Genomic DNA, 24,359 nt, shown 5'->3' with positions numbered 1-24,359 from the left:
ACAGTTATACTCACCTAACGCCTAATTCCACTGAAGCCCTCGTCTCCTGTAATAAAACAAACAAACCCAACAATATCCCCCACCTGTCCTACGTCCTGTGCCACGCCATAATCCATGTCTGGGGATTAATAGTTTTCAATCTGGACGGTGCCAAGATGAAACCATCCAGGCTGAGAACCACTGGTGAAAGAGCTGCTGCGAGCAAAGCACCAGTGACCGGAGGTGACATCATCAAGGTTACCTGCGGTCACTGAGGCTGCGTTCCGTCAGGCTAATGGACTGCGGTGAACACACCTCTGCACAGTGAGACTTTTTCTCACAGTGCTAGAGGTGATCTCACCGGAGGGAGGTCACCACAGTTCAGCCAAGCGGGGAACACAGCCTCAGTGACCGGAGGTAACCTCTATGACATCACCGCTGGTCACCGACGCTGCGCTCGCAGCAGCTCATTCACCAGTGGTGCTTAGCCTGGATGGTCGCATCTTGCCACCATCCAGGTTGAAAAGTATTAATCCCCAGACATTATTAGCGGCAGCAGGCGTAGGTTGATGGGAGCAGTAGTCCCATCAGCTGATGCCAGTGCCGGAGGTAAACTTTTTACCTCCGATCAGCAGCTGGCTCGCGCTGTCATTTGACAGTGTGAGAACGGCAGTTGCCTGACAGACGCTAATGATTTTACTGCCGATCAGAAGCAGTGTTTGCCGTGCTGTTATGCAGATGACAGCGTGGGAAACACTGGATGTTCGGGTCCCCATTCAAGTGAATGTGGTCTGGGCTCGGGTCAGTGTACTGTTTTGGTAGCTGAACTTTTTTTTTTTTTTTTTTAACTGTTCGGCAGAACCCGCCGGACCCGAACATCTAAGGGTCCGCCAATCTCTACTGTTCACTTCTAGGAGAGTGTCAGTGCCCATGTGTGACCACAGCTCCATTCACTTTTAGAGGAGCAGTAGTGCGCATGCATGACATAAGCTGCATTCACTTCTATGGGAGCGGTAGTGCACATGTGTAACCACAACTCCATTCACTTTTGCCCAGGTATAACTCTGCAGCCCCTCGTACGGCCGGTGCCCCCTATAATCCTGACCTTGCAGTGAGATAATGGACAAGAGCAGAATAAATAACGAAAAGGAGCAGAACCATCCAACATCTTTACAGTCCATTTCTATCAAATCCGCCTTTATTTTACCAGCCGAGACGTCTCCCCGGGGGCCGGTGATCGCTTCACGATTCATCACGTCTGTGAAATATATGTGTAAGCGCAGAGTACAAGAGCGGGCGCAAAATATATCTGCTCATTATACGGAGCTGCGCCTGCAACCCGCACGGGGCCACTCTGGCGTCGTAAACCATTTCCTAAACCGCCAAGTCAGCAACTTTGGCCGTGGAAGTTGAGCACTTTTTTTTGGCCAACAGTAAATTTGCTGATTCTTTGCTTTATTTTTTTGTGTGCCAATTTTCAGTTATTTCCGGTACAAAAACGTACTTCGGCTCTTAGTGACTTCATAGGAAACTAATGTTGGACAAAGATGAGCAGGTCCATATAACATCTCTTTCCTCTGTCTAATACCCCTGGGATCAGGGCAAGGTTACTCCATAACCAGATCACAGGTGAGAAGATAGCAGCGGGAGTAGAGTGGTCTGACCTTGTGGCAGACAGTGACCAGGTGATTTTTATTTCTCCTGTGTGGACACTGCGGCCTGCCCTCACATACACATACATCCTGTACGATCATTTCAGCAGTATAAAAAAAATAAGATTCCTTGAAATCTCAGTTACATATAAGAAAGTAGCTCGTGGGGTAATTCCTTAAAGGGATAGTCTCAATTTTGGAAGTTATCTGTGGATTGGGGCCAACTTCCCGATCGCTGGGGTTCGGACCGGCTGAATGGCGTGGCGGTCGATCATGCGCACACCCGCTCCATTCACTCTTAATAGAAGCGTCCGAGATAACCGAGTGCTCCGACAATCACTTACCTTGCCGCAACTGCGACAGTGGTGTTTCCTGCGGATGACGGTAAAAGGAGCTTTACACGCAGTGCACAGACTGCAGACTTCATCCGGCACCCAGTCAGGAGGATCTGAGGAGCACAAAACAAAGCTTTGCAAAAAGTCGTAATAAATAATAATAAAAAAAGAAAACTACGTTTACAGCTCCCGTGTAAACCTATGTGTCTCCATGGTAACAGACTGCAAATAAACTCTGTGTGGTCTGATCCTGCAGAAAACGGGATTGCTAGACTACGCGCACAAGTCAGAGCTGATAAAAGAACATTTTGATCAAATCGTGTGAGCCCAAGCTGTCTCGTCGCTGGCAGACTGGATCACGCAATTTGATCAAAATTTACAAGACCCTCAGATGTATAATTATAGGGTAGATTGTAGTAATGCAGCTCAACATTCCTATATCTGTTTCCATAGCCCTAGTGTGTAAGACGTACGTCCTACAGGAGGGTCAACCCCCACAACTGCCGAGAGGAGGCTCTTTACCTAAGGAATAGCATGAACGTGCGTCGGGGGTGGGACACACCGCTGATTTTCCCTAGGGGCGGCCCTCTGTTATTTGTGTACCCAACAAAGATTAGGAACATAAAGCAGATGTCTGACAATTTTTCATGAAGAAGCACAATATGTCGGTCCATACCTTCAAAGTCCCCGTCCCGAGCCTTGGCAGCCAGCTCTGAAGAGGAGATGGTCTCCTGGCAGAGAGCACAGTCTTCTAGTGCAGCGCTCCTTAGTCCCTGGCTCACTGCAAAAAAAAAAGGGCGGCCGTCAGTCACGTCTCCAAACCGGGAATGGGATGTGTGCTCTTACAGAGAAGACCCCTTCCCATAAAGCGCACAGCTGGCCGTACACAGATGTCAGTGCGAGCAGACAAGCATCTAAGGTGTATGGAGGTGGTGCGGACTCTCCCTTTATGGCAGACTTTCGTGGTCCCTTTAACGTGTTTATGTCTGGTAATAATGCCCCTTTTTATGACTGAATAACAGACATGCAGCCTCAGACCGGCCTATTATAATTGTGATTATACGAAAGGTTAATGGGGACTTTATTGATGACTGGTCTGTAGGATAAGTCATCAATATGAGACCGGTGGGGGTCCGACCCCGACAACTTCTCCAATCAGCCGGTGACCGGATGTAATGGACGGAGCTGCTGTGATCCACCCTGTATATTACTTACAGAGCCGATATCTTATAGCTTATCCTGGGAGTGCCGGATGTCGGACCCCCACTGATGTCCCATACTAAGGATACGTCAGTAATATGCAACCCGTGGGGGTAAGCGCTCAGGTCTCCCTTGGGAGCAAAGGCTCCATCATGTTGCAAACCATCATGCCCACTCCTATTTACCCCCAATATATATTCGATAGTTACTGAAAGAATGCCTAAGGTGTGAGAAAGGGCTGTATTTAGGGCTCATATATTTAAGGCAAAAAAAAAATAAAGAAAAAGAGGTCTTAAATATAAAAATGTCTCATATTATGTTTATTACTTGGCACAAAGTTATTTGCCCTTTGCAACAATAAATTACAAGAAGTTGAACTGCTGCCACATTTAATACGAAAAGTTATGGGCTGCATTCTATGTGATCACCACTAGAGGGAGACATTGCACAGTTTATGGTACATGGCTCTATATATCTCACTCCATCAAACACAACCCGACTCCTTACTGGTCAGGAGACAGAGGCCGCTTTGGTAGTTAAGCCTGGTCATGTTACAGGGCTTTTCTATGGGTCAGACACGGACTTACAGGGTAGCTTCCCATAAGTAAACAGCATTTCCTTCCTTCTGGAGGAGAGCTATACCAAATTAAAGGAATTGCACAAGACGAGGAAAAAAAATGGCTGGTTTCTTTCATAAACAGCCCCATGAATGTATACAGGACATTTGTGGTATTGTAGCTAAGCCTTTTTCATTTTATCAAAGCTAAGCTGCAATACCAGTCCTCACCCATACACAGGTGTGGCGCTGTTTTGGGAAGACAGCAGCTATTTATTTTTTTTTACCCTTTAGGGTTGCATTGTGCAGATCCCAGTATCTATAGTGATGCCGAGTACCTTTCTTCTGCTTCCCCTTGTCGTCCACTTCTTGCTTGGTGGCCATGACTTCAAACAACGTCTTCAGAATACTTCTTAGATCACTCGCATAATTAGTCTGCAACTGATCGGCAACTCCTGAGGGCCACAGGGGAGGAAGAACAAGCTTAGTGGCATAATGGGTTTATCAGGGAGCTCAACCTAAAAAAGGTGAGGGGCCAAGCACAACACAGAGACTCAAAGACCACCACGGAGGGGTCTATGGCACCACCCAGAACACAGCGGGGCACTGCAAACTCACAGTACACGCTCATACAACTTATGGGCCTTTATATTTAGTGGTCATTTTTAGGGTTTTTCAAGAGGACATGGCTCACATAGTAATTATGCAAAACAACACAAAGACACGCCCCTGAGGATCCTATAACCCCCCAAAAGGCATGGCTCACATAGTAATTATGCAAAACACAAAGACACGCCCCCAAGGATCCTTTATGCAAGAGGGCATGGCTTGAATAGTAATTATGCAAATCAATAAAAGACACGCCCCCGAGGATCCTGTATAACGAATTCCTGGTACACACCATGACCTGTGTCTAGTATACATGGCCAATAAGACACATCCCATGGACTAAAGTGGTGTGGTTTCTAGAACAAATAAAAAACAACTTTTGGAACATTATGATATTCTGCGACTTGCACGTCACAGTAACTTGTGCGCTGCATCGCAAAAAATAGAAATCTAGCAATTCTCACACTGGCCACTAGGGCTTTTTTTGTTTTTAGACTCATACTTCCTATTGTTTCAGGACAGAACACATGTACATTAGCCACAATGAAAGGACTCCGCCCCTATCTTTTATATTGAAGCATTAAATGAGCGTGTGCAAAGGTCATTGTGAAGGGAAGGAGAGGAGGGGAGCTGTGACATTGCCTATTGTGATTAGTGGATCATTTGGTATTAGCTATGGTATTGCCATTGTAATCATGACTCTGATGATAAGAAAGCTGCTGAAAACTCTTTTGGAGAGGAAGTATGAGCGTAAAGAAGCCCCAGTGGCCAGTGTGAAAACTTCAAAATTAGTAATTTTAGTGGTTTTTTTTGGTTTATAATAATCACGATACGAAAAAAAAAATTACCAAACAAATACATGTAACAAATAAAACAATATAAACAATAGGTAATTAGTGCTTATAAAGTTCCATGGAGATGAAGGAGCCTGAGATAGGAAGTAACAGTTGGTGCTTATAAAGTTCTATGGGGAGGGAGGAGCCTGAGATAGGAAGTAACAGTTGGTGCTTATAAAGTTCTATGGAGATGAAGGAGCCTGAGATAGGAAGTAACAGTTGGTGCTCATAAAGTTCTATGGAGAGGGGAGGAGCCTGAGATAGGAGGTGACAGTTGGTGCTTATAAAGTTCTATGGGGAGGGAGGAGCCTGAGATAGGAGGTGACAGTTGGTGCTCATAAAGTTCTATGGAGAGGGGGAGGAGCCTGAGATAGGCGGTGACAGTTGGTGCTTTTCAAATTCTATGGAGGAGGGAGGAGCTAGAGGTCGACAGACATTCTACTGCAAGTTCTCATGAAATGAGTTACACTTCTCCATAGAACATCATGAGCACCAATTGTTACCTATCTCAGTAATGGCAACATCTGTATTCACTGCACATTTTCCCAGTGAATTGAACATTTTGATATCCGTCCAGGAGGAGAAATGAGCAGATTTCTCTGATAAGATATATAACCAAAGTCTCATTTTCACGTGATTTTATTTTAAAATATATATATATTTATGTCACTAAAATGAGTGAGACAATTATGTAATTTGTAGATTAGGAAATAGGGTGCGTTTCATTTTTCTTTTAAAAGCAGCGCCAATCTTGTCCATAGCTGCTCCTGGTACTGCAGTTCATCCCAATTAAAATAAATGCTGCAATACCAGACCCAGCCTATGCTCAAGAGAGGCGCTATTTTTTTTTTTTTTTTTTTTCCAGATCATGGAACATTGGTTTAGTCTGTTATTTTCTCCTTCTATATGTCAATCATCTTGTTATCACGTACGTACACAAGTGAGGAGTCTCATCTGGAAGGTGCAGAACAGCGATCGCTCCGCGCTGACTGCAGGAGGAGACGCACCTGAGATGCAGACAAAGAGCCGGTGAATGAGGTCATTGCTGCTGTGGAAGCGGGAGCGGATCTTCTGTCTGGAAGCGATCTTTGCAGCCTTCAGCGCCAGTTGTATTTCCTCCTGATCAATGTCATCTGACGAGCAGGAGCTGGTCATCAGGCTGCTGGGGGAGACATGATGGGGGAAGAAGAAGAGGAGAAAAATAATAATAATAATCATCAGCAGTAGCCAGACGGTTAGTGATGTATTATCAGAGCCGATAGAGGAAAGGTCAGGAGAGCGCACCGACACCGCATAGGAGAAATACAGATTTCTATCGCAGAATAACGAGCCTTCGCCTCAGCTGTCATTACTACAGACACAACGTGACAATCGCGGGATGAGATTCTGGGAGGGGTCATTCATAGCCGCCATCCAATCATCAAAAAGAAAACTTCCAAAAAGGGAGGAGTCAGGCATTCCGGAACACAATTCAAACTAGGAAACTACAAACTGTCGACCACTCCATATAAGGTATGGTCTACAAACTGTCGACCACTCCATATAAGGTATGGTCTACAAACTGTCGACCACTCCATATAAGGTATGGTCTACAAACTGTCGACCACTCCATATAAGGTATGGTCTACAAACTGTCGACCACTCCATATAAGGTATGGTCTACAAACTGTCGACCACTCCATATAAGGTATGGTCTACAAACCGTCGACCACTCCATATAAGGTATGGTCTACAAACCGTCGACCACTCCATATAAGGTATGGTCTACAAACCGTCGACCACTCCATATAAGGTATGGTCTACAAACCGTCGACCACTCCATATAAGGTATGGTCTACAAACCGTCGACCACTCCATATAAGGTATGGTCTACAAACCGTCGACCACTCCATATAAGGTATGGTCTACAAACCGTCGACCACTCCATATAAGGTATGGTCTACAAACCGTCGACCACTCCATATAAGGTATGGTCTACAAACCGCCGACCACTCCATATAAGGTATGGTCTACAAACCCCGACCACTCCATATAAGGTATGGTGGTGATGTCGTCAGGACGGACTACACAGGAGTCAAATCACACACAGCCCAAATGCCGTGCAGCTACATCAGAACCCCAAAATTAATTCAGACCCTGATAGAATATTGACCTGTCCAAGGTAGCGGAGGAGAGGCTGCTCCGCCATGAAGCAAAAAGGAAGACTGACTCCTGTATTGTGCTTGACGCCAAATGGAGCGGGTGCGAACTGTCCGCCATCACTATAAGTCCTAGTTTGTCCTAAACTACTTCTCCTAACCCATGTATCCTTTTGTCTTTACCACACAACATCCAAAAAATTTCCATAGCCAACTGGTATTGAGGAAGCCCCCACATCAGTGGAAAGTCAGCGCTATACTCCCCGTTTGCAAAAGCATCATACTAATAAAAAAACCCTCAAATATTGCCCCCCCCCATGTAACGCACAGCAGCAGTATGGGGGTATTGTACGGAATATAAGCCAGTACAATAGGATGACACTTGCTGTTCTCGGCAGCACACTTGTCAGCTTTGGTGTACAGGCTGTGACAGAACGAGTCATCTCATGATCCTTAGAGGGCGGGAGAGTTTATCGCACTGATATAGGGCTAGATAAGGCGAATAGTAGAACTATACATCATAAAGCTCTGTATACAGCTCTGCTGGCGGAGGAGGGGTGGCAGCCCAAAACTCTGGACACTTTAATAGTCTATAGAAATGGCTCTGATGATCACGTCCCGTTCACTGCAGCTGGTGTCAAGCAGCCCTCGCTGTACTGTGCATACAGACAACATGAGGAGACATCCGCATGGGGGTCCTCACACAAACCCGCGATCCATCAGGGTCCAGTGCGACTTCTTGGAACTGTAAGTGGCCAGGGGACCAAAAAAGGCAGACCCCGATACTCCCTCTTTGCTATGTACCCTCCACGTTGGTGCCAGCACCCCACAGTTTATGTGCACCCCTCCTCTCCTGTACAAGTCAGTGTAAGGGGCCCTATTAAAGAGCTGTAAATTGTGCCGCGCTGCAGCGCCAGCGTCTCACAGATCCATTACTGATCTGTAATCCTGAGATCAATGTGACGACGAGCGACATGTCCGCTCCCGAATCACCGATGTGTCAGCAGAACAATGGAGTCATCACCGGGTCAGAACCAGCGGTAATGGATCATCTGTACAGGACGACAGCAGACATCTGCGGAGGGGTCAGCACAAGTCTGAGAGCGGACAGAGGACCACTGTGGGCAGCACACCTCAGAACGGCTGCAGAACCTCACTATACACACCCCAGCTGCTGCAGAACCTCACTATACACACGCCTCTGCTGCTGCTGCAGAACCTCACTATACACACCCCAGCTGCTGCAGAACCTCACTATACACACGCCTCTGCTGCTGCTGCTGCAGAACCTCACTATACACACCCCAGCTGCTGCAGAACCTCACTATACACACGCCTCTGCTGCAGAACCTCACTATACACGCACCGCAGCTGCCGCAGAACCTCACTACACACACCCTAGCTGCCGCAGAACCTCACTATTCACGCACCTCAGCGGCTGCAGAACCTCACTATGCACACGCCTCAGCGGCTGCAGAACCTCACTATGCACACGCCTCAGCGGCTGCAGAACCTCACTTTACACACGCCTTAGCTGCTGAAGAACCTCCCTATACACACGCCTCAGCTGCTGAAGAACCTCACTATACACACCCCAGCTGCTGCAGAACCTCACTATACACACGCCTCTGCTGCTGCAGAACCTCACTATACATACGCCTCTGCTGCTGCTGCAGAACCTCACTATACACGCACCCCAGCTGCCGCAGAACCTCACTATGCACGCGCCTCAGCGGCTACAGAACCTCACTATGCATGCGCCCCAGCTGCTGCAGAGCCTCACTATTCACGCGCCTCAGAACCTCACTATGCACGCGCCTCAGCGGCTGCAGAACCTTACTATGCACGCACCTCAGCTGCTGAAGAACCTCACTATACACACGCCTCAGCTGCTGAAGAACCTCACTATCCACACGCCACAGGTGCTGAAGAACCTCACTATCCACACGCCTCAGCTGCTGAAGAACCTCACTATACACACCCCAGCTGCTGCAGAACCTCACTATACATACGCCTCTGCTGCTGCCGCAGAACCTCACTATGCACGCGCCTCAGCGGCTACAGAACCTCACTATGCACGCGCCCCAGCTGCTGCAGAGGCTCACTATTCACGCGCCTCAGAACCTCACTATGCACGCGTCTCAGCGGCTGCAGAACCTCACTATGCACGCACCTCAGCTGCTGAAGAACCTCACTATACACACGCTTCAGCTGCTGAAGAACCTCACTATGCACGCACCTCAGCTGCTGAAGAACCTCACTATACACACGCCTCAGCTGCTGAAGAACCTCACTATCCACACGCCACAGCTGCTGAAGAACCTCACTATCCACACGCTTCAGCTGCTGAAGAACCTCACTATACACACGCCTCAGCTGCTGAAGAACCTCACTATACACACGCCTCAGCTGTTGAAGAACCTCACTATCCACGGGCCTCAGCTGCTGAAGAACCTCACTATCCACGTGCCTCAGCTGCTGAAGAACCTCATTATACATACGCCTCTGCTGCTGCAGAACCTCACTATACACGCACCCCAGCTGCCGCAGAACCTCACTATGCACGCGCCTCTGCGGCTACAGAACCTCACTATGCACGCACCCCAGCTGCTGCAGAGCCTCACTATTCACGCGCCTCAGCTGCTGAAGAACCTCACTATACACACGCCTCAGCTGCTGAAGAACCTCACTATCCACACGCCACAGCTGCTGAAGAACCTCACTATACACACGCCTCAGCTGCTGAAGAACCTCACTTTACACACGCCTCAGCTGTTGAAGAACCTCACTATCCACGGGCCTCAGCTGCTGAAGAACCTCACTATCCACGTGCCTCAGCTGCTGCAGAACCTCACTATCCTCGTGCCTCAGCTGCTGAAGAACCTCACTACCCACACGCCTCAGCTGCTGAAGAACCTCACTATACACGCCTCAGCTGTTGAAGAACCTCACTATCCACGCGCCTCAGCTGCTGAAGAACCTCACTATCCTCGTGCCTCAGCTGCTGCAGAACCTCACTATACACACACCCCAGCTGCTGCAGAACCTCACTATACACACGCCACAGCTGCTGCAGAACCTCACTATCCACGTGCCTCAGCTGCTGCAGAACCTCACTATCCTCGTGCCTCAGCTGCTGAAGAACCTCACTACCCACACGCCTCAGCTGCTGAAGAACCTCACTATACACACGCCTCAGCTGTTGAAGAACCTCACTATCCTCGTGCCTCAGCTGCTGCAGAACCTCACTATACACACACCCCAGCTGCTGCAGAACCTCACTATACACACACCTCAGCTGCTGCAGAACCTCACTATCCACACACCTCAGCTGCTGCAAAACCTCATAATACACCTCAGCTGCTGCGGAACCACATAATACTTAATGAAGGGTTCTGGCCGACTGCATGACCGCAGACAGCAGGAATGGACAGTGGCACAGACACAATCCCAATGGGAAACACAATCTGCTGTCTCTGAGATTTACACCCCGTCCAGGGCGAGGAGACGAGCAGTCGGGGAATAACAGGGCGACACGTCTGGTATCTGTGAAGTGGAAGGCACATCTGTCTGAAGATGAAGGCTCGGCCACAAGGTGACACTCAGAAGCCTCCTATACCACGGCCTATGATAATACCGCAATACTCCTGCCAATAACACCGGCCAATCAGTGAAAAGCTAATCCGAATAATTACACCACATATTACTCATCAAGCAAAGACGTGAGCTCCGCCCCTCCGATCACTGAGCTCCGCCCCTCCGATCACTGAGCTCCGCCCCTCCGATCACTGAGCTCCGCCCCTCCGATCACTGAGCTCCGCCCCTCCGATCACTGAGCTCCGCCCCTCCGATCACTGAGCTCCGCCCCTCCGATCACTGAGCTCCGCCCCTCCGATCACTGAGCTCCGCCCCTCCGATCACTGAGCTCCGCCCCTCCGATCACTGAGCTCCGCCCCTCCGATCACTGAGCTCCGCCCCTCCGATCACTGAGCTCCGCCCCTCCGATCACTGAGCTCGGCCCCTCCGATCACTGAGCTCGGCCCCTCCGATCACTGAGCTCGGCCCCTCCGATCACTGAGCTCGGCCCCTCCGATCACTGAGCTCGGCCCCTCCGATCACTGAGCTCGGCCCCTCCGATCACTGAGCTCGGCCCCTCCGATCACTGAGCTCGGCCCCTCCGATCACTGAGCTCGGCCCCTCCGATCACTGAGCTCGGCCCCTCCGATCACTGAGCTCGGCCCCTCCGATCACTGAGCTCGGCCCCTCCGATCTGCAGATGTTCTACAGGAGAAGGACTGAGGAGATAAGCAGCTACTGTCATTATCTAATACCGCTTTATTTTATTTATTTAAAGGGATTGTCCATCATTCAGGACAATTTTTTTTTACTTAAGTGCATTTATTTAGGGCTAAATATCTTTTTTTTTGCAATCTGGTTTATTACACATTTCCCACCGCTTGCCTCCTATATCCACTGTGTGCACTATTGCTGGCTGTAGAGTTAACGGAGAACCTGTCAGTGAGTCAGGTCGGAGGGGAGAGTTGGCGACTCGTCTGGGCTGTTCTGAGCTCCTCTTAGCATCATAGCAGAATACCATATATACCGTATACATACACATATACATCCCGCACATCAGACCTCGCTACCAGCAGCACAGAGGACATAAGCGAAGGAAGGAAGGAAGTCTTGTGTTAGTGCGAGGAGGGGAAAAAAAAGATGGAGCACGACATGACGGGACAGAATGGAGAGAAGAGCAGCGTCATCTGGAGGATCCCAGGCCGGCTGATAGACCGGATGATGAGGACCCTGCGGGTTTCCGGAGGAGAGATCAGAATTAAACAGTCACTTTGTAGTTTTCACCCCAAAATAACCTGAGATCCCGGTGATCAGCTTTCATCCAAGAGCACACCTAACAGGAAGTGTTCAGTCCCCTACACTGCCCCCACAGGGCACATTCAGTATTACCAGTGCCTATCGGGAAAACAGAGACTCCGGCTGACAAGAGTAAAATCTCATCTCACCCCATTATGGCGGACCCCACATGACCCGGCATTACTGATTACATGGATCTTCAATGTTAATCATTGGGCTGTCATAGACCCCCGGAATCAGTGCAAACATCTGCCGCTGTACGGACCACCAGGAATACTGACATTAACTACTTCACTGCCTTAGGCCTGTTTCACACTTCCGCCTTCTGCTGTGCGTTGTTGTGCAGTAAAATGACGTGTCGCCGGACGTCAGGAAAGTAGTGAAAAACGTGTGTGACGCATCCAGTGTAATGAAGGATGTGTCGTTTGTGGTGTTGCCACAATTTCAATGGAGAAATTTTTGGCAAAGAGAGAAAGAAACAGAGAGAAACAGAGAGAAACAGAGAGAAACAGAGAGAAACAGAGAGAAACAGAGAGAAACAGAGAGAAAGAGAGAGAAACAGAGAGAGAAACAGAGAGAGAAAGAGAGAGAAAGAGAGAGAAAGAGAGAGAAAGAGAGAGAAAGAGAGAGAAAGAGAGAGAAAGAGAGAGAAAGAGAGAGAAAGAGAGAGAAAGAGAGAGAAAGAGAGAGAGAGAGAAAAGAGAGAGAAACAGAGAAAGAGAGAAACAGAAAGAGAGAACAGAAATAGAGAGAAAGAGAGAGAACAGAAAGAGAGAGAAACAGAGAGAAAGAGAAAGAAAAGAGAGAGAAACAGAAAGAGAGAGGACAGAAATAGACAAAGAGAACAGAAAGAGAAAAAGAAAGAGAGAGAACAGAAATAAAGAGAAAGAGAATAGAAATAGAGAGCAAGAGCGAGAGAGAACAGAAAGAGAGAAATAGAGAGAGAAACAGAGAGAGAAAGAAACAGAAAGAAAAGAGAGAAAGAGAGAAAGAGAGAGAACAGAAAGAGAAATAGAGAGAAAGAAAGAGAGAAAGAGAAACAGAGAGAAACAGAAAAAGAGAGAGAGAAAGAGAGAGAAACAGAGAAATTGAGAAAGAAAGAGAGAAAGAGAGAAAGAAAAGAGAGAAAGAAAGAAAAGAGAAAGAGAGAGAGAAAGAGAGAGAGAACAGAAATAGAGAGAAAGAGAGAACAGAAAGAGAGAACAGAAAGAGAGAAAGAGAGAGAGAAACAGAGAGAAACAGAGAAACAGAGAGAAACAGAGAGAAAGAGAACAGAAATAGAGAGAAAGAGAACAGAAATAGAAAGAGAACAGAAAGAGAGAAAGAGAAAGAGAGAGAACAGAAATAGAGAGCAAGAGCGAGAGAGAACAGAAAGAGAGAGAAATAGAGAGAGAAAGAGAGAGAGAAACAGAGAGAGAAAGAGAAACAGAAAGAAAGAAAAGAGAAAGAGAGAGAAAGAGAACAGAAAGAGAAATAGAGAGAGAAAGAAAGAGAGAAAGAGAGAGAAACAGAGAGAAACAGAGAAAGAGAGAGAGAGAGAGAGAGAAAGAGAAAGAAAGAGAGAAAGAGAGAAAGAGAGAGAAAAAGAGAGAAAGAAAGAGAGAGAGGCACTTTTTCCAGGATCTGAAAATCCTTCCGGGCATGGTCAGAGGGGAAAAACGTTTTCTCGATGGACCACTATTTTCCGACGGATCCAGTGCACAACTGATGAAACGTGAGGCCGTCCGTCACAATCCGTCGCTAATACAAGTCTACGAGAAAATGCAGGATCCCGCATTCTCAAGAAACGACGGATTGTGATGGGAGCTGAAAGACAGAAGTGTGAAAGAGGAGACGGGCAAGGGCCCCGATATTAACCTCTTCACTGTTCTAGACCACAAGGGGCATAGACAGTCCCCACGCCTCTAGTCCCTCATGTTGTTTATTACTTTATGCCTGGGTTTCAGTAGTACGGTGACGGTAGAGAGTGACGTCTGACCTGAGCTGTCCCTGCTGCCCCACATCTCCGCAGTATGGCAGTGACGTCTGACCTGAGCTGTCCCTGCTGCCCCACATCTCCGCAGTATGGCCGCAAGCAGAGAACACACCGATGACACAGGAGATTCCCGGCAGGAGGAGGCAGAGGTGTCTGCAGAACCTCCAGGACGGAGGTGAAAAGGAAAATCCAAAGGTCATTGCCACAGTGAGAGAGAACAGAGAGTGGCGCTGCGAGGAGAGCGGCGCCGGCCGCGGGACACACCATTACCTCTGGGTGTAACCACTGGAGAGACTACATGTGGTGACAGACACGCTGTCAAAGTCACTGCTGACCACCGAGCCGAGGGGGGAGTCCCGAGAGCCGTCCTGAGAACTGGAAACAAAAACATGGAAATGGCATGAACTCAAAAGGGCCCCTGAGGAAGCCAACGTTTCGCTCGCATGGTGGGAGCTTTATCCATCTGCGCACTCTGTGCCGCGCCACCGGCATTACCTTCTTATTCGGACGTAGCAGAGCCGGGTTTGTCATCTATTTTGGGGTTGATGCTAAAGATTTAGGCCTCATTGAGTAGAACGTATAAATGGAGCACGCGAAAAGAGAGAATAGTTTTCAGCCATTTTTTTCTTCCTATGAGGCCAGATTTACCATCAGTTTTTCTCATATGCAAAAAAAATACAACTTCCAAGCTTCATATTAAGGTCCCCATGACAAAGTCAGCTCTGCTGCATCTGAAGAACGTCACGTTGGTAAATGAATAGAAAGGCGACTTATCGCCCGTGTGTGATCAAAAAGGGGAAGAAAGCGTGAAAATATAAAAACACCATATAAATAATATATACATAACAGAAAATCACCACAGCGTCTGTCCACATTGCTGCTGTCCCGTATCTCGCCTACATGTAGCACAGTGGGGTTCAAATAAAGGGTTAATTGGGGACATTATTTTGACGACAATGCCGAAAAGTTTTACCCACGAAACTGCAAGACCATTAAATAAAAAGTTTTGCAGGCTTAAAAGGGTTTGTCCACTTTTTTTTTTTTTTACTTGAATGGATGTATTTGGGGCTTAAATTTTTTTTTTTTGCAATCAAGTCATTGGGGGCGTGGCCATGGTGACTCTTCTGCCAGCATGGCTCCACCTCCTTGACTCTTGCATAGTAAATTTATACACAGCTTATTATACAAATAGCGGTTCCTGCTATTACAATGTAAGAACAGGTTTAGAAAGCTAAAGTGCTACCGATCGGCGCCATAGCACTAACCACCCCTACCTAGACTCAGGTCACTGCTTTTCACCATGGCCCATTGTGTCCAGGGCTACAATGAATATTCCTGACCTGGACAATTTCAAGACTTTATTGACCTTACTTAAAGGGGGTAGAAAAGCTGAACAACCCCTTTAAGCAGTTTCTTACAGCCATATTTTTTTTTATTCTAGGAGGTAATAATCAGAGATGATAGATGCCGGTCACAGCTTTCTGAAAAAAACTAAAAAATCACCTAATTTGCTGGAACAGATGTGAAGAGGCGACATTCAGAGCACAGGGGACGTCTTGGCGGCAGCACTCTCACCTCGCGCTGAAAAAGTGTTTAGGAAATAAAATCACTGGCGAAGGGTTTGTTCTGCAGCTTCCGGGAATTTATCACGTACTTGTCTACAGCGAGAAATTTAAGAATTTTTTTTTTTTACTTTTTTTCTTAAAGTTTCCAATGCGGACTGGCAGCTCCGGCAGTAATTAGCGGTAATACCGATGTGGACGGCGTCTCTGGGGCTCTCGCCGTTTACTCGCAAATATCCGGGTTTTTGCTATAATATCGTATAGAGATTCCGTACATCAGAACCAGCACTGGAGAAATCTGCACTCATCTCCACGTGGACCCAATTAGTGCGGCTATTAATTAGTGACTGCGGTCTCTACACAAATATTCCCGGAGGTTAATTTCCATTTCTTGTTGAAAATGGGAAAGTTGTTAAAGTTAGCGAAAAATGACTATTGTGATTTATCAACGTAAAGAGTTTGTTCTCCTCACAATGGGTAGGACCGGAGAAGAAGGAGTCCGGGGGAAACGGAAGTCACCGCACACAGTTCTACGGATATTCGACAAGGCGGTATTGTGCATGACCGACTGCCGCCCCATCCCCCCAGGTTTTAACCGGACGCCTGCCGCCCCGTCCCCCCAGTTCTAAACGGATGCCTGCCGCCCTGTCCCCCCTGTTCTAAACGGCTGACTGCCCCCCGTCCCCCCAGTTCTAAACGGACGCCCTGTCCCCCCAGTTCTAAACAGCTGACTGCCGCCCCGTCCCCCCAGTTCTAAACGGACGCCCTGTCCCCCCAGTTCTAAACAGCTGACTGCCGCCCCGTCCCCCCAGTTCTAAACGGACGCCCTGTCCCCCCAGTTCTAAACAGCTGACTGCCGCCCCGTCCCCCCAGTTCTAAACAGACGCCTTCCGTCCCGTCCCCCCAGTTCTAAACGGCTGACTGCCCCCCCGTCCCCCCAGTTCTAAATGGCTGACTGCTGCCCCGTCCCCCCAGTTCTAAACAGACGCCTTCCGTCCCACCCCCCCAGTTCTAAACGGCTGACTGCCCCCCAGTTCTAAACGGACACCTGCCACCCCGTTCCCCCAGTTCTAAACAGACCGACTGCTGCCCCATCCCCCCAGTTATAAATGGACGACTGCCGCCCGTCTCCCCTAAGTCTAAACGGACGAATGCCACCCTGTCCCCACAGTTATAAAAGGACGAATGCCGCCAGTCTCCCCCAGTTCTAAATGGACGACTGCCGCCCGTCTCCCCTAATTCTAAATGGACGAATGCCGCCCGTCTCCCCCAGTTCTAAATGGACGACCGCCGCCTCCCCCAGTATTAAACGGACAACTGCTGCCCCGTCCCCCCCAGTTCTAAACGGATGACCACCGTCCCAATCAAAGGAGAGGACCCTCATGCTTCGTAGGGACTGCTACGATAATACTTTTATTGTCTAGTCAGTGGAAGGGTGATCAACTTTGTTTGGAGGGTCAACTCCTTTAAAGTGCACCTGACAACCCAGAGCTTAATGTGTGTGCGTGAGGACTTTATATAACTTTTACCCTGCATTTTTCCCAGTTTTCTCTTCTGCAGTATCTCTAATTTTCCATTCTCTCTGAACTACTGGGTGGGGACTTACTGCTATGATATCTCCCATACACAGCACACACAGAAATAAGATTCCTGATCCCCTGTTTTTGTGTAGCTTATGTTGAGAAGCAGCAGCATGGAGGACATTATACAGCAGCACTGAGCAGTGCAACTGTGAATCCAGCTTTGGGATGAGAAAACATTTACTAGAAAACAGCAGCACAATCTGCCCTTTTCACTCTATCTCCCTCCTCCTTCTCTTCTTTATCCATAGACTTCAATAGGCAGCTGTAATCTGATCGCTCAGAGAACTGGCAGGCTGACTGATGAATTTTGTCTACTTTTCTCAATGAGGAGATCTGGAAGCAGGAGCGGAGGGATGAGTACTATGCTTATACTATTGATTTAGACAATGGACAGTGATGTTTAAATCGCCATCTTGACCCCCCTGCTTCATGGGGAAACATTTGTGATCGGATGTGGAGTAGGTTCGCCATTACTTAGCGCTGCAAATGTGTCGGAAAATCAAAGAAAAGGATGAAAATTCAGGTTGTTATGGAACTGGATGGCAGCGGTCAATATGGTGATGTAGCGTCTGGCAGTAAGCATTCATCAGCAATATGCCAGGACTTACAGTAATATGGGGAAGCTTGCAGAATAATATGTTAACTCCGAGCTGCCCGGAAATCTTATCTCACACTTAAGGGAAAAAGTTAACGTCTTCCACCAAGAATCTCAGTCCAAGAAGTTGCATCTAGACCGACATCCATGAGACCTTGTGCTACTGGATGAGGTTTTCTTGACTGCCGGCATCACAAATTCAGAGCAAATAAAGTCTCTTTTTCCAATACAAAGGAGCCGATACTATGGTCAGACGCCGTGTGCACATCATTAGGCTTAAGCCCACCAATGTACAAAAGGTGGTCCGAGCGATCAACCACCCAGTGACTGTTAAAGCTGGCCATACACCTCAGATAAACGTCAGCCGAACCTGTCAATCGCAGCAGGATTGGCTAATATATATGGTGTGTACCCCAACATCACAAAAAGGAGATTTTTGTTTACTTACCGTAAAATCTTTTTCTCCGAGCCACTCATTGGGGGACACAGGACCATGGGGTGTATGCTTGCTGCCACTAGGAGGACACTAAGTAGACAGAAAGATTAACTCCTCCTCTGCAGTATACACCCCTTCACTGGATACAATTTCAACCAGTTCGGTAGTAAAGCAGTAGGAGCATGAACAAAGACAACTATGTCAAAACCAAAGAAGTAACAACAAGCCAAAACAGGCTAACAGGGTGGGTGCTGTGTCCCCCAATGAGTGGCTCGGAGAAAAAGATTTTACGGTAAGTAAACAAAAATCTCCTTTTCTCCTACGCCTCATTGGGGGACACAGGACCATGGGACGCACAAAAGCAGTCCCTGGGTGGGGAGCAATATGCTAATACCCCATGTACCACTGGCTTACGGCTTAAGGAACTGCCGCTCGCAGAATGCGCCTGCCAAGGGCGGCGTCTGCAGAAGAGATAGAATGAATGTGGTAATGCTTGGTAAAAGTGTGCAAACTGGACCACGTCGCAGCCTTGCAGACCTGCTGTGCTGACGCCTGGTGCCGAATGGCCCACGAGGCGCCCACCGACCGAGTGGAATGAGCCTTGATCCCAGCTGGGATAGGCACACCTTTGACACGATAGGATTCTTGAATGGCTGACCGAATCCATTTTGCCAGAGTGGCTTTTGAAGCAGGAGAACCCCTCCTGGGCCCCTCTGGAAGTACGAACAGGACGTCTGACGTGCGAAAAGAAGCCGTCCTCGAGACGTACCGACGAAGAGCCCTCACCACATCAAGAGTGTGTAGAGCCTTTTCGATGCGATGGACAGGTGTCTGGCAGAACGAAGGTAGGACAATCTCCTCATTGAGGTGGAAAGAGGAGACGACCTTGGGCAAAAAGGTGGGAGAGGTCCTCAATACCGCCTTGTCCGGATGAAAAATTAGAAAGGGAGGGCTGCAGGAGAGCGCAGCCAACTCCGAGACCCATCTGATGGACGTGACGGCTACCAGGAAGACTACCTTCCAAGAAAGGAAGGTTAAGGAAACGTCCTGCAGCGGTTCGAAGGGAGCCTCCTGAAGAGCTCCGAGAACTAAGTTGAGATCCCACGGATCCAAGGGTGACTTGTAGGGAGGGGCCACACGGGAGACTCCCTGGAAAAAAGTTTTCACCGGCAACCTATTGGCAATCTTCCGCTGGAAAAGAACTGACAATGCCGAAACCTGACCCTTTAGGGAGCTAAGGGCAAGTCCCGACTCTAGTCCGGACTGAAGAAACTCCAGTATGGAAGGAATAGAAAATACTAGAGGAGACCGTCCCTGTGCCTCGCACCATGAGAAAAAAATTCGCCAGGTACGGTGGTAACTACGCATGGAAACAGGTTTCCTAGCTCTGATCATGGTGGAGGACACCCTGGGAGAGAAACCCGCTTGGCCTAGAATCCAGGACTCAACAGCCAAGCCGTCAAAGACAGGGCCCTTGAGTTCTGGTGGTAAATTGGGCCCTGTGAAAGAAGATCCGCGCGATCCGGGAGACGCCAGGGGACGTCGGTTACCAGCTGAACCATTTCGGCGTACCATGCCCGACGCGGCCAGTCTGGCGCGACGAGAATCACTGGTACCCCCTCTGCCCTGATCTTTTTGATGACCCTCGGTAGTAGGGGAAGAGGAGGAAAAATGTACGGGAGGCGGAATTGGCGCCAAGGCAGGACCAGAGCGTCTACTCCGAGGGCCCGTGGGTCGAGGGACCGAGCAAGGAACTGAGGAACCTTGTTGTTCATCCTGGAAGCCATGAGATCCACATCCGGGGTCCCCCAGCGATGGCAAATCTGCTGGAAGACCTCCGGGTGGAGGGACCACTCTCCGGAGGCGATGCCCTGGCGGCTGAGGAAGTCCGCCGCCCAATTTTCCACACCTGGAATGTGGATCGCCGAAATGGGCGAATGGTTCGACTCCGCCCAATGGAGGATGTGAGACACCTCGAGCATGGCCGTTCTGCTGCGGGTTCCGCCCTGACGGTTGATATATGCCACGGCCGTGGCGTTGTCGGACTGGATTCTGACTGGATGACCTGCCAGAAGTCGGTGAAACTGGTACAATGCTAGCCTGATAGCTCGAATCTCGAGGATATTGATGGCAAGGCGAGACTCTTGAGCGGACCACCGCCCCTGGGCTGTGTGATGGTTGAAGACAGCTCCCCAGCCCATGAGACTGGCATCGGTGGTCACCACCAGCCACCGTACTGGGAGAAAGGACCTTCCCTGAGTTAGGGAGGACTTCAGCGTCCACCATTTGAGGGTCTTCCTGACCCGAGGGGACAGGATGAATCGGCGGTCGAGGGAGGACGGATTGCCGTCCCAAGCCGACAATAGTGCATGCTGCAGGGGACGGAGGTGAAACTGCGCAAAAGGGACCGCTTCCATGGCCGCTACCATCTGCCCGAGAACTCGCATGCTGGCGCGAATGGAGTGGGATACTGGACGAGAAAGACGCTGGGCTCCCTGCTGCAAGGCCAAAACCTTGTCTTGAGGGAGTATGACCAGACCGCGGGAAGTGTCCAGTATCATCCCCAGGAAGGAAATCTGTTGAGCCGGAATTGGAGAAGATTTTTCGAAGTTTATCTTCCATCCCAGACGAGAAAGAGTATCCACCGTGAGAACGACGGACTCTTCGCACGCTGGGTAGGAAGGACCCTTTATCAGTAGGTCGTCCAAGTACGGAATTACCACCACTCCCCTGGAATGAAGAATGGCCATGGCAGCCGCCATGACCTTCGTGAAAACTCTGGGAGCGGTGGCGAGACCGAAGGGCAAGGCCACAAATTGGAAGTGTTCCCCGCAAAAGGCGAAGCGAAGGAACTGCTGATGCGGAGGGAAAATCGGTATGTGCAGGTAGGCATCCTTGATGTCTATGGATGCCAGGAATTCTCCCTTTTCCATAGACGCGACCACAGAACGGAGGGATTCCATCCTGAAGTGTCTGATTTTTATGAATCTGTTTAGTAGCTTCAGGTCTAGGATCGGACGAAGAGATCCGTCCTTCTTTGGGACCACGAACAGATTCGAATAGAAACCCTTGAATCTTTGTTCTAGGGGGACCGGAATGATGACTCCGTCCCTTTGTAGTGCCCGGATTGCCTGGAGAAACGCTGTGGCCTTTGACCTTTGAGGGCAAGATTGGAAGAAGCGTGTAGGGGGGGGGGGGGGGGGGAAGGAAAATTCTATTTTGTATCCGGTGGACACCAGTTCTCTGACCCACTCGTCGGAAACGACTGAAAGCCAGGTTTGATGGAACAAGAGTAGACGTCCGCCTACTTTGTCGGAGTCCACCGGATGATGCAAGGAGTCATTGGGCGGAGGATCCCTGGGATGCGGATCGCTTAGATCCGGGAGGTTTAGGCCTGGGTCTCCAGTTACGATTAGGTCTGTAAGAGACCTGGGTGCCTCGGCCACCGCGTGAACCTCGTCCTGATGCGGGGGTAGAAGATGAGGAAGACCAGTTGGTATTGGGCCGAAAAGGCCGAAATGGAGGTTGCTGCTGGTATCGAAAGGGCCGGGTAGGCTTTTGCTGGGGGAGAAATTTACTTTTCCCTCCGGTAGCATCCGAGATCATTTGGTCCAATTTTTCTCCAAATAACCGACCAGCCTGGTAAGGCAGGGCAGTTAGAGAACATTTAGAAGCCGAATCTGCACGCCAATCCCTGAGCCACAGGGCTCTCCTGATGGAGATTGCATTGGCGGCTGCCTGTGCAGCGCAATTAGCTGCGTCCATAGAGGCGTTGACTATGAAGTCTCCAGCCTGCACTATCTGGTTAACCAGAATGCTGGCTTCTGGAGGTAAATCACTGGCTTGGATATTAGAGGAAAGAGTCTCAGTCCAAGAGACCATAGCCTTAGCCACCCAGGAGGCGGCGAAGGATGGGAAGAGAGACGCTCCTGTGGCCTCGAAGGCGGAACGAGCCAGATAATCAATCTGACGATCGGAGGGATTCTTAACGGAGGAACCGTCCGAAAGAGACAGGATGGTCTTGGACGCGAGGTGTGACACAGCCGGGTCCACCGAGGGAGACTGTAGCCAGTCTTTGACTAAATCCCGAGAAAAAGGGTATTTGGCCTCTATGAATTTTTGTCCTATGAAGCGTTTATCTGGGCGATCCCTATGTTTTTGTACAACCTCCTTGAAGTGGGGGTGAGTGACAAAAACATTTTTAACCCGTTTAGTTTTTTTGAAAGACACCGCGTGTTCGGGTTCCGATGCGGAGTCCTCGGTCACCTTCAGGGTCTGGTTTACCGCCTCAATGAGAGAGTCGAGAGACTCCTGGGAGGAGGGGGGGGTCCTGAACGTAGGAAATGTCGGACTCATATTCAGAGCCATCCGATTTAGGAGAAGGGGACCGGGAAGCAGAGCTTGCGGGTACTGAAGGGCCCGCTAGCTGATGGTCAGGGGATGAAACGTGAACACGTTTTCTAGAGCCCCGGGTGGAAAGTGACCGGGTACGCCCCCTGCTGGTAGACGAATTCATATCGTCGTCTGAATCCTCCGTGGTCCGACCTGGAGGGGGGCCCCGGAGGGAGTCAATTGCCCTGGCTAGGGAAGCCACAGATCGTGACAGAGAGGTTGCCCACTCAGGGGGACTAGGCTCTACCGGGTCGACGGCTGCGGCATCGGCGACGGTACCGGCGTCGGCAGGGGGCGGCTGCACAGAGGGCGAAACGCAATCTGCACACAAAGGGCTAGTGTGGGCTCGGGGCAGGGCCGCATTGCAAGTGGCACATACAGTAAAAAATACTGTGTGCTTCTTGTTACCCTTTTTTGTCTCGTTGGATTGAGACATAGTGCCTTAGGGACAGAGCGGGCAGTTATGCAGAGAAAGGGTTAAGCTATTTTGAAGCAGCTTACCCACGGTCCTATCTGTGTCCCCAGAGAGATAAGGCGTTCTCTTCTCCTCTAGATAGCATGGGCTCCGTGCAGGGAGAGAGGAAATATGGCCCCCGAGATTTGGAGGGCGCCTCTCGTCCCAGACGAGAAGCGCTGATGTAGGGGGGCGGAGCTACGGCCAGGGGAGGAGATTCTTCCACCGCGGCCTACTCCGGCTGAAGAAGCCGGGGACTAAATTTCTGGGCCCTGCCGACGGAGCGCCGCCGAGCACCACCGACCCCCGGTCGGCGGTGCCTCTCCCTGGGGACCCGGACCGCATCGCTGCCGCTAAGGGGGAGCAGGGGGGAGTCCCCTGAAAGTACTTACAGCCGCCATGTCCCGGTTCTCACAGGTCTGTTTCTTCTGTGAGGAAGTGAACTCGATCCATGCACCCTGGATGGGGATGGAGAGGCCCCTGAATGTATCACGCTGCTGCAGTAGATGGGGGCTGCGGCACAACATCCCCTCCGGACTGCATTCTTCTCCAGAATTACATTGCTGTAATGCAGGGTCCTGGAGGGGGTTGGGGGAAATCGGAACCGAGAGGAACCGTTGCCCTGGCGCAACCCTTTCGTGCGCCATACGTCGCAGGAGAGGAACGGGGAGGTATACTCGCCGTGCTCGCCTGTTGTTGATTCGGGGGAGAGCGGACCTTATGAAAAAAAGGACCCGTCGCCCCCTTCACTCCGTTAAATAAAAAATTAAAAATTTACATAAAATTAAAATCAAAAATTAAAATAAAATTGGGGTCTGGGAAAAAGACCCAAGTGCCTCCTAAGACACTAAGCAAGAACTGGTTGAAATTGTATCCAGTGAAGGGGTGTATACTGCAGAGGAGGAGTTAATCTTTCTGTCTACTTAGTGTCCTCCTAGTGGCAGCAAGCATACACCCCATGGTCCTGTGTCCCCCAATGAGGCGTAGGAGAAATGGGGGGTAGAGAAGGATTAGACATGTTGTTTTAGCATGCCCAATCCTTGGTTGCTGCAGAAGATAAAGCTTTTGCTACAAGGTTCTGGCAGCAGCCGATACCCATGCTTATGAAAAAGGTGCCCATATGGCCGAAAGCTAACTTAAAGGGGCTGTCCAGGACTGACATATTGATGACCCATCGATATGAGA

At 49.6% G+C, this 24,359-nt stretch overlaps 1 protein-coding gene across 4 annotated transcripts in view; it reads right to left on the bottom strand.

Moving 5' to 3' along the window:
* Positions 1 to 24,359, bottom strand: part of ZFYVE28 (zinc finger FYVE-type containing 28) — a 162,232-nt gene that overhangs the window by 5,779 nt on the left and 132,094 nt on the right. Inside the window, exons 9-13 of one of the 4 annotated variants that reach the window (XM_077280179.1) lie at positions 14,423 to 14,527; positions 6,175 to 6,329; positions 4,061 to 4,177; positions 2,643 to 2,747; positions 1,976 to 2,079 (exon numbers count right to left, since the gene is read on the bottom strand). In XM_077280179.1, coding sequence (XP_077136294.1) covers positions 1,976 to 2,079; positions 2,643 to 2,747; positions 4,061 to 4,177; positions 6,175 to 6,329; positions 14,423 to 14,527 — 586 coding nt within the window. The remainder of the gene's footprint in view (positions 1 to 1,975; positions 2,080 to 2,642; positions 2,748 to 4,060; positions 4,178 to 6,174; positions 6,330 to 14,422; positions 14,528 to 24,359) is intronic. The other 3 variants (XM_077280180.1, XM_077280183.1, XM_077280182.1) reach the window with 3 other exon arrangements.

The sequence above is a fragment of the Ranitomeya variabilis genome, chromosome 1, assembly GCF_051348905.1.
Source record: "Ranitomeya variabilis isolate aRanVar5 chromosome 1, aRanVar5.hap1, whole genome shotgun sequence".
In the NCBI taxonomy this organism is placed as follows: domain Eukaryota; kingdom Metazoa; phylum Chordata; class Amphibia; order Anura; family Dendrobatidae; genus Ranitomeya; species Ranitomeya variabilis.
This window is presented reverse-complemented; position numbering and strand designations above follow the sequence as displayed.